The 11,087-nt window shown below is 36.6% G+C and overlaps 1 protein-coding gene across 2 annotated transcripts in view; it reads left to right on the forward strand.

Moving 5' to 3' along the window:
* kalrna (kalirin RhoGEF kinase a) overlaps window positions 1-11,087 on the forward strand; it is a 151,560-nt gene that overhangs the window by 131,903 nt on the left and 8,570 nt on the right. The window contains exons 36-50 of one of the 2 annotated variants that reach the window (XM_083536663.1): window positions 814-951; window positions 2,662-2,757; window positions 2,974-3,089; window positions 3,165-3,231; window positions 3,493-3,596; window positions 3,745-3,814; window positions 3,914-4,000; window positions 4,098-4,190; window positions 4,278-4,328; window positions 5,054-5,131; window positions 5,790-5,975; window positions 6,363-6,534; window positions 6,758-6,969; window positions 7,779-8,032; window positions 10,942-11,077. In XM_083536663.1, the coding sequence (XP_083392789.1) occupies window positions 814-951; window positions 2,662-2,757; window positions 2,974-3,089; window positions 3,165-3,231; window positions 3,493-3,596; window positions 3,745-3,814; window positions 3,914-4,000; window positions 4,098-4,190; window positions 4,278-4,328; window positions 5,054-5,131; window positions 5,790-5,975; window positions 6,363-6,534; window positions 6,758-6,969; window positions 7,779-8,032; window positions 10,942-11,077 (1,860 nt within the window). The remainder of the gene's footprint in view (window positions 1-813; window positions 952-2,661; window positions 2,758-2,973; window positions 3,090-3,164; window positions 3,232-3,492; window positions 3,597-3,744; window positions 3,815-3,913; window positions 4,001-4,097; window positions 4,191-4,277; window positions 4,329-5,053; window positions 5,132-5,789; window positions 5,976-6,362; window positions 6,535-6,757; window positions 6,970-7,778; window positions 8,033-10,941; window positions 11,078-11,087) is intronic. The other variant, XM_083536664.1, reaches the window with a different exon arrangement.

Consider the following 11,087-nt stretch of genomic DNA (forward strand, 5'->3'; position numbering starts at 1 on the left):
CAGAAATGTCTTTGTGAGAATTGTAATATTTGATCTGTGTATCCTATTACTCAACCTTAACCTGGAGACACACAAGTAACTGTATGCTTAAAAGTCATTAATTATTAAAGAGTTGGTGTTGTGTGCTCTCTAAATGAAAAACATAATCAACTCAATCAGCCTACTTCAGTGGCAATTTAAAGAAAAATGTAATGATAGCGTAAGTCCATCTAATTCCATGTTACACCCACAGTTGCATACCATAGGCCCCGGTTCAGTCACTGCTGATGAAGTGTTACAGATGTGTCTGCAATATGTATCTCCCAAAATGGAGGAAAAATCCAGGGAGTATTTTACTCTGTGTAATTACTGGGTATGCCAGTTGATGATAGCAGAAATTCAGATGTAATGATGCTTATACACCTCATTCTATTTGTGATACTGTGACATCTGTTTAAAAATAAAAAAGTCCAATTTTATATCTTAGGTGGAAGGAAAATTGTACATATTTGTGCGTTTTAATTTAAAACAATGCTACAGGAAATTAGTATTTCTTCGTAGGGATTGTAGAAATGTTTGGAAAGGTACTTTCTGTCTATTTTGGGCAGTTTATTGTTGTAATACCAAGCTGTTCAGCTGCAAAAGTTGTCCACACTATGTATGAAATCTATCTTCAGCTCTCAAACTGAATTCCTCAGCATGTGATTGTGGGCCATTAGGAATGCACACTGATTTACTGTAACTTTAATAGTCGCAGGTTCATTTAGTTAAAGAAGCTGGTTGCAGCCATTTGCCATATGCTGTTTTAGCATTTTACACATTCTTGTCTTGCAGAGGATAAGGAAAGATGGAACGCTCTCGAAGTCATCAGGAATGCAGAGTGGAGGAGAGGAGGAACCAGAGGATGACTCTCATACTCCACTCCCTCCACCCATGGAGATTATCAAAGACCCCTCCACTCAGGAGGAGAAGGTACACATTTACATAAGTATCTGTGGTCTAGGTTTATGTTATGGAGACTAAGGTTTCAAGTCAGGGAGTGAATCAGAGCTAAAGAGTAGCATCCATCATATATTATAGGCTATAGATGATATGGACTTATAAGCTTATATAGTACTTTATTTATTTATTTATTTATTTATTTATTTATTTATTTATTTATTTATTTATGAATATCACTCGTTAATAGTTAATCTTACAATCTCAACGTCCTGTATACACATACACAAACAGTAAAATGTCTTCCCAGTGGCACAGATTTAGTGTAAATGTACCACGTTATTTGCGATTTGACTTTCTATGAACACACATCCAGACAAACACAATGTTTTTTTTGTGTATCTGTGTAATGTTGAATACATTAAGATCACTCCCAAGCTTATACTCCCTTAACTACCAAGACTGTCTACAAGGTTTAAGCCCATTCAGATTAATGTATTACTGCACATAGTTGTGAAATCTTAGTACAACCTTGGAGTTCTGGTTTGCCCTGGTGGAGAAGGTTTTGTACGAGAAATCATTTTCCTCTTCTCTCGTTGTTTGTGTGTAAACAGAAACTGATACTGGTATTGTGCAGTGTTAATCTGCCACTGTTTATATATTGTGAGCAATGCCCGGAACAAAATGCACGATAACAGTGACATAAAGACTCACAAACTGCTCTGTTTCCTTTCCTTCTACTTCCTGAGTGTGCTTCTTTCAGGTCCTTTTGGGAAAAGGGGTCTTCATGACTTGTATAGTATTATAATGTTCTATCTGCGTGACAAGTCATCATGAGATATCAGACATCAAAGATAGAAGAGAGAACAATTTTTAGGCAAACTATATTCAAATCAAGTTATATATTTATACACACATAGTTTATATATATATATATATATATATATATATATATATATATATATATATATATATATATATATATATATACACACACAAACACAGGATATATATACTTTTCCCAGTGAAGATATAAAAAAATGTATTTACAAATATTAAACAAAATACATTTCTGTTCAGCCACACAAACACTTCTTACATGACTGCCAGCTGACATTCAGTGCATAGTTACTGCAGAAACATCTGCTTATGAAGCATTTTGCAATTAGCCAGCAGCTACTTTATTAGTTTTATTTAATAACGGCTGCACTAAAGTGTCAGAGCATTTACATTATTAAAGCAGTAATTACAGTAAAGCTGTACTGTATCTGTTTTATACTTACTTTTTATTAACCTCTGGGTACATATATATAAAATACCCACAGTCAAAAGTTTATTCTCAACCATTGTGCCATATTGAGGCTTTAAGTAAAAAGAATATGTATAAAATAAGATAACACATTCACTGTTCATCCTGGATGATCATTTGCTGGCAAAATAAATTCTTATCAAAATCAAGTTTACTTATGAGCATGGAAATGAAATGTAAAACTTTTTTTTTTTTTTTTTTTTTTTTTTTTTTTACCAAAAACTTAAAACAAAAAAATACTGTAGTTTGAAGAATAAAATATCCCTCAAGTTAGCATTTTGACCCAAATCCCAAAAAGACCCTAATAATGATGAGGTCAGGACTTGGCTACTAACACCCTTCTCTCTTTATGTACTTTTTCTCTTCTTTCCTTTTATCTCCCTTACTGCTTCCTCACTAATGCACCTTTCTGCTGGTTTGCTGGTGATTTGCAGTCCTCTGCATTGCTTGCTTCACGTCAGGGTTCCACAGAGGTCCCGAGTGCAGCAGAGCTAGTCAGTGCTATAGAGAAACTGGTCAAAACTAAAATGGTAAGTCTGTGGTGTGTGTAGGCGTTTGACAAATTCACTAACATTTTTTGATCTTCATTTTTTTCTTTGTTTAATGCTTTTTTCACTACCCTTTTTTACCATACTGATGCATTTTTATTTCAGCATGGTTCCCCACAACAGTCAGTCGTTTTTCTGTCCTCATGCTTTCAGGTGGTTAATGTTAATATGGTGTTCATATATTTTCTGATGTTGTAGACAATCGATGGTAGCACATACACCAGTTTCAGCTCTGTGACCCCAGTGGAGCAGAGCCCAGTCCAGCCCAGGAATCCCGAGCTTGAGCAGAAGGCCAAAGCACTACGTGGACGCATGTGAGTCATGCTTTTCTTTCTACTCTTTACCACGTAAAAGCTATGCACCATAACATATATTCCTTGATGTTTTAGGTTTGTCCTCAACGAGTTGATACAGACAGAGAAGGATTATGTCAAAGACTTGGGAATCATAGTGGAGGTGAGAAAACATTACCGACATATTAAAACAGTTCATAAAGAAAATACTTCAATATTATAAAAGACGGTTGTTTTATGCATGCATGAAATAAGACTATGACTACCAAATAGATTCTTAGATTCTTTGGTTATTCACCAATAGGAGACTTGTTCTGACCTGTATATAAAGCTTTAAAGATAAATTAGCTATTGCACTTTAAAAAAAGCAATGAAGCATGCTGAGGTTTGATGCCAAAAAAATAATAGGCCATTTTGTTTACAGGGTTTCATGAAGAAAATAGAAGAAAAGGGAGTCCCTGAAGACATGAAAGGAAAAGACAAAATTGTTTTTGGAAATATTCACCAAATCTATGACTGGCACAGAGAGTGAGTGTGTCTGCTTCTTGTTCTCTGCTCTTCATCTGTTCGGTTGTCTCTTTTTATAATTTTAGTACGTATATACACTGTGCAATTGTATTATTACTATAGTAATATATATTATTTTGCTACTAGTTAAATTTTTTGTTTTTCACAGCTTCTTTGTGGGAGAATTGGAAAAATGTCTTGATGATCATGAAAAACTGCCAGAGCTCTTCATCAAACATGTATGTGAGGCAGACAGAGCACATTCTAATGAGCTTATTGTGGTTTTTGTTTTTATCCTTTGCCTGGGGATGTGAGTCTGACTTTGCATTTGTACACAGGAGCGAAGGCTGCATATGTATGTTGTTTACTGTCAGAACAAACCCAAATCCGAATTCATCGTGGCCGAATACGACTCGTACTTTGAGGTACGCTGCATTTCTCTGTTGTTTGCTAATCGCTGTAGCATATTGTAAAAACGTGCATATTACAAATGTAGCATTTCTTATTGTTTTTTACCCTCAGGCGGTTCAGCAAGAAGTGAACTCTAGACTGAGCATCAGTGATTTTCTCATCAAACCTATTCAGCGTATTACAAAATATCAACTTTTGTTAAAGGTAAACAATTATAGATATTGACGGTTCATCATTGTAAGTGTTTGATACTAATTCAGACTCCTTATAGACTGTATTTATATATTTTAGGATTTTCTGAAATTCAGTAGCAAGGCAGGGTTGGACTGTCAAGATATTGAGGTAAGAATGATGTTTAATGCCATTTATATGACTGTGACATTGAATTCTTGAATCTAATGGGTTTATTGGCTGAGGCATTATGAATTCTCTGTAATTGCAGCTCTGACAGTAGATGACTGCTGTAATTCAAAATACAAAATGCACAGGTTCATAGTAACCACTCGTAAAAAGGCGATTGTATGGCAGATGTTTCACATAATCTAAACATACAGTGGTGTAAAAAAGGATACCTGATTTCTTATTTTTTCTCACTTTTTCACACAGTGCCATGTAGTTTTGGATTTTGTTTTCAATCAATAATAAAAAACCTTAATTTAAAAACTGCATGTTGTGTTCACTTATGTTATCTTTTACTAATATTTAAATTAGTTTGATGAACCGAAACATTAAAGTGTGACAAACATGGGGGAAAAAAGAAATCAGGAAGGGGGCAAACACTTTTTCACATCACTAATTTAAATGGATTTTAAAGTATTGACAAGATGTTAATATTTTATAAAAGTATAGTCAATTGGTTTTCCTACACATGAAAGATATCATGACTGAGATCATTGTGATTGTGGTATAATAATTAATTACTTTTTCTTTATTAACTTAATTGTAATGGTTGCATTGATTAATGTCACTGTTTTCTATTTCTTACTACATTAATATGGACTTCCAGAAGAACTCGTAGTTCCAACTGCTTTGCCAGCACTCACCTGCTTTTCAACCCTCTTTTGCAGAAAGCGGTTGATCTGATGTCCCAGGTCCCTAAACTCTGCAATGACATGATGAACCTTGGCAGACTGCAAGGCTTTGAGGTAAATAAATCACCATCATTTGACTGCTTTCTAGTGGGCATGTAAAAGAAGCCGTGTACAAGCTGCTATCAAGCTGTTCTCAGTTACATTCTGTCTGTGTGTCGTGGTACAACATTTCCAGTTTACTTTTTTTTAAGTCCAGCAAAGACATTAAAAGTATACAGCTTCTGTGGAACAATTGCTTATCTTCTGTATCATCTGTATCATATTCATCAGCTGTGAAATGTGAAGGAGGGCTGGCAGCGCTTTTTGCTGAGGGCATATGTGTAATTTCATATATATACAGTTTCAATTATGGAAAATGTCGTGATAAGAGCATTGTGTCCATAGCTGTCATTATTATGTGTGGATTATTTCTCATAGTGACCTTTAACCCTCTGACAGATGGTTTTGTCATTTATATAATTGAGTGAGAGAAAAGAGAGAGATCATGTGAGACAGGTTGACCTGTTTATATAGTAGTGTTGACACACAGTTTCTATGTAATAGTCATGTGTTGACAGACGGGCACATTCACACTCACTCACAAACGACATTCATTCAGTCTGAAGCATGTGGTCTTACAGAGCATGTATGTACACTAATACAAAAATAACAAAGCAACATCAAAGGATTCATACTATACGAAGATGCAACTTATTAACGGTGTGTGTTTCAGGGAAAGCTGACGAGTCAGGGTAAACTCCTACAGCAGGAGACGTTCTTTGTAACGGAGCAGGACTCGGGCGTTCTGTCTCGCAGCAAAGAGCGCAGAGTTTTCCTCTTTGAGCAGATTGTCATTTTCAGTGAACTTCTTCGCAAAGGCTCTTCGATACCTGGGTATCAGTTTAAAAAGAGCATCAAGGTAATCACCAAAGAATGTTAATTAACAGTGTTTCATCAATGATTCAGGAGAATAGTCACAGAACCATTTCAAAGCATAAAGCTTTTAAGGATGCACCGGTAAATCAGTTTGGTACAATACATTTTCTTTCTTCCGTTTTAAAGTCATTGACAGCATTTTAGCTGTAAACTGAAAGTCACATCAATTATTTGTCTTCTGTGGTAACAGGGTCATCCTCGTTACATACGAATTCTTCCTGTTCTTTAGTTAATTAATCAATTCCCACTCAGCCTTTTTGTGAATAGATTCGAAGGAGAATATATTAGCTCTTGGTGGTGAGATTTGTTGTGAATAAAGTAACTAATTTGCATGTGTATGTGTTTGTTTGCCTGTCTGTCTGTTTGCTAGGTGAGCTATCTTGGTTTGGAGGAACATGCGGATAACGACCCCTGCAAGTTTGTGCTGTCGTGTCGTGGCTCATCTGAGCGGTTCACACTGCAGGCAGCGAACACAGACATTAAGCAGGTCTGGGTGCAGCACATCACTGAACTGCTGGATGCTCAGAGCAACTTCCTGTCAGGTGAATCAGCTGGTTTGTTTTAAGCCCCCCACATTACAGGTCTATTTTCATGAAATGGTCAGAAAGGTCAGATGAGGGCACATTGCTAGCATTTATGCATACCCTTTTTCTCATCATAATTTTTTGGATTTTAGTGCTTATTTGTTTTATAAGTGAATCAGTTGTTTTTATCCCTCCACTCCCATTCGAATTATTAGAATGCTGTTTGTCTTATTGTCCACAGCTCTTCAGTCTCCTATTGAGTATCAGAAGGAGAAGGGAAGTTCTCACTCGCTCACACGGAACTCGGGAAGCAGCAGACCCAGCTCCACTGTGTCCATCAGCCCGGAAAAAGCTGCCCTTTCAGGTCGCAACTCCACCCCAGCGAAACTACCTACCTCCAATGGGAGTGCCTGCTTCGAGCCCCACAAACACTCTGACAAATATGAAAGCAAGGTGATTTTGGATTGTCTTACAAATTCTTAATGAAATTTAGTGACACAGAGTTACTCATTAGGATATTGCTTGGAATATAATCACAGCTTCTGGTACACACGTACACGTACATCAGCAGTTCTGATAATGAGTCTGACCGAAGCACAACCAAAAGCTGTTGCTTTCTAAGTAGGATATTATTAGCCTGTTTACTGGCCCAGTTCTAGTTTGGCTCCACAGGGGGTCTGAAAGATTTTTTCTTGTTTATGTAACAAATAAGGACTTGTTGGAGAAGATGCAGACCCTCATGTGCTGCTTTTTTTTTGCCTCATTTAATGTATTAATTATTTGTATTATACTGAATGTAATATGATGAAAATATTGTGATCTGCCATAATAATAATATAATAATAATTTCTCTCTCTCTCTCTCTCTCTCTCTCTCTCTCTCTCTCTCTCTCTCTCTCTCTCTCTCTCTAACTCTGTATCTCTTTCTTTCTTCTTTTGCACTCATTAATATTTTATCTGTTCTCTTTATCTCTTTGCTTAAACCTTTGGACTTCCGGTGCTTTCTCTTTTCTACCCTCTCCATCTGTGTGCTGTCTGTGTCTGCTTTCTCATCACATCCTTCTGCTTCTTTTTTTCTCTGTTCTCTCTTTTTCTTTCTGTTTATTATCTCTTTCTCAATGCTTTTTTTGTCTATCTTCTCCCTAACTGCTGTACCACCCCCACCCTTCTCTCTTTTTCTCTCTCTGCCCCCCCCCCCTTTCTCTCTCTCTCTCTCTTTCACACACACACACACACACACACACACACACACACACACAACAGCATGATAGACTGGGCTGTAATGGCATGTCCTCCTCCATGATGGTGACTCAGGACTACAGCGCGCTGAAGGAGAATGAGATCTGCGTCACACACGGTGAGATGGTACAGGTGCTGGCCACCAATCAGCAGAACATGTTCCTGGTGTACCGGCCCGCCAACAGCCAATCCCCAGCCGCCGAGGGCTGGGTGCCCGGCAACGTCCTCGGCCCTCCCCCTAAAACCGTCATAGACACTGCTGCTCATTCCAGCATCAAGTAAGTGGCAATCAACACTAACTGGAACTCTGATTGGATGATTAAACCAAGACTCCACTTCCTGTGTTTCAAAACCCCTCCCTTTTTGTTGGAACTAACCTGGATGTGTTGGACCTTTTTCCATGGAGAGATATTTAATTTTTTTGTTGTTTTGATTTTTTTATTGTAAAAAATACGTTTTTTTTTGGTTTTTTTTTGTTTGTTTTTTATGTAAAAACTGATTTACTGAATGAACTACACAGACCCCTGTCTTTGGTTTAGACTGAAGATGTTCAAGGAGTCTTACATCAATGTGGAGACTGATACGTCTGGACTCTTATTTCTGTTTCTAACACCATGTTTTGTTTTATTTTTTCCTTTTTTTTGTGTTAAATGTTTAAAAGATAGACCATCTGATGGACTTAGTTTCTCCTGATGGAGAAAATTTCTGTTATTGTCTATGGCAATTTTGTACAGATTGTTGTTTTAATCTTATTTTTGAAATGTTCAGTTCAGTTTTATTTGGTTTTGTCCCTAATCAAATATGTGGTTGTTTACTGTAAATATTTTTTGTTGTTTACTTTTTTCAGTACATTCCTGTAAAAAGTCTTTTGCACTATTTAAGAAAAAAAATAAGTCAGGTCGGTGCAATACGATTATAGTCACAATGTTCAGCATTGTAGTTTAAGAATAGTTTTAATTGTATTATTTTCAATATGTAAAATAAAATTTTGACATGAGCATGAACTACGGTGAAGTCAGTTAATTTTGCTTTTAATCGCAGAAACGTATGAAGTTCATACTCCTAAAACCTAAACATCAAAATCATAATATTGCTCTTAAAGTGCAAAGTAATGTTTCTTTAAATACTGAGCAAATTAAGACTCCATCAGTCCTTATATATAGGTAATATATATATATATATATATATATATATATATATATATATATATATATATATATATATATATATATAATAGGTAAAACTAGGATTTATGTACTTTTATTTTCATTTCTTTTAGTTTCTTATGATTTTACCCTGTAGTGTGTAGTAGTTACATTTTGTGTTTGTACTAACCACACTAGTCCTTGACAGTTGATGTTTGTGTGTGATGCAGCATCTGGTCTTTCTTTTTGTCTGCTGAATGCCTTGGCCAGAAGGTTGAATTATGTTTGCATGAGTAAGATGCTGCTTCTTCACAAACTGTCTATCCACCATGGTGTAAGAATATGACAGCTGAGTTTTTTATATTGCTAACTTATTACATCACAACTGTGACGTGTGCGTGCGTGCGTGTGTGGGTGTGTAAGAAAAATGTTTAGGATATATATATATATATTCTAGTCATTTTTCATACTTTTGGTTGTTTTTGGGAATTCATATAATATACACAGATGCATCTCAATAAATTAGAATATCATTAAAAAGTTGATTTATTTTAGTAATTTAATACAAAAAGTGAAACTCGTATATTATATAGACTCCTCACACAGAGACTGATATATTTCAAGAGCTTATTTCTTAGAATCTTGATGATTATTGCTTACAGCTAATGCAAACCCCAAATTCAGTATCTCAGAAAAGTAGAATATTGTGAAAAAGTTCAATATTGGAGACTCGCGGTGTCACACTCTAATCAGCTCATTAAATAAAACACTTTCCTGAGCCTTTAAATGGTGTCTCAGTCTGGTTCAGGCTTCACAATCATGGAGGAACACTGCTGACTTGACAGTTGTCCAGAAGACGATCATTGACACCCTGCACATGGAGGGTAAGACACAAAAGGTCTAAGGCTAAAGAAGCTGCTGTTCACAGAGTGCTGTATCCAAGCACATTAGTTTAAAGTTGAATGCAAGGAAATAATGTGGTAGAAAAAAGTGAAATGAAGAATTTGGGGGAAATTCACAAAGAGTAGACTGCAGCTGGAGTCAGTGCTTAAAAAGCATTTTCATTTGGAAATCAAGGTCCCAGAGTCTGGAGGAACAGAAGAGAGGCACAGAATCCAAGTTGCTTGAGGTCCAGTGTAAAGTTTGCACAGTCAGTGGTGGTTTGAGAGGTCATGTCATCTGCTGGTGTTGGTCCACTGTGTTTTATCAGGTCCAAGGTCAGCACAGCCGTCTAACCAGGAGGTTTTAGAGCACTTCATGCTTCCTTCTGCTGATCAGCTTTACGGAGATGCTTATCTCATTTTCCAGCAGGATTTGGCACCAGCCCACACTGCCAAAAGTTGGTTAAATGACCATGATGTTGGTGTGCTTGACTGGCCAGCAAACTCACCAGACCTGAACACCATAAAGAATCTATGGCGTACTGTCAAGAGGAAAAAGAGAAACAAGAAACCAAAAATGAGCTGGAGGCTACTGTCAAAGAAACCTTGGCTTCCATACCATCGAAAAATTTTAATACTTCATAAAACCAATCAAAAAATATTTTTAGTGAATTGTTGGACTTCTGGAAAGTATGTTCATTTACTGTATATGTATTAAATACTTGGTAGGGGCTCCTTTTGCTTTAATTACTGCCTCATTTCAGCATGACATGGAGGTGATCAGTCTGTGGCTTTGCTGAGGTGGTATGGAAGCCCAGGTTTCTTTGACAGTGGCTTTTAGCTCATTTGCATTTTTGGTTTCTTGTTTCTCATTTTCCTCCTGACAATACGCCATATTTTGTGTTACGAGTTCAATTCTTTCTATTGAATTAATAAAATAAATAAACTTTTTAATGATATTGTAATTTATTGAGATGGACCTGTGTGTGTGTGTGTGTGTGTGTGTGTGTGCGTATATATATATATATATATACACACACACACACACACACACACACACACACACACACACACACACACAAGATATCAATTTCACCCTTCCCTTCACTTCTCATTGTATATAATTTAAAACTTTGACTGGATCATGTTTTAACATAACAGGAAGTCTCTTTCGTGGAACACACTCCGTGCCCGCAAGCGTGTTGAGAAGGACATTGCTGGGGGAAAAGGTGACACAAAGCTTGAGAATGGACTCCGTAAGCCTAAGGAGATTCTCAGCAACAAGGTCACTGTAAAAGTGAGTAAGA

This window comes from Silurus aristotelis (assembly GCF_946808225.1).
Source record: "Silurus aristotelis genome assembly, chromosome: 3".
Classification (NCBI taxonomy): Eukaryota; Metazoa; Chordata; class Actinopteri; order Siluriformes; family Siluridae; genus Silurus; species Silurus aristotelis.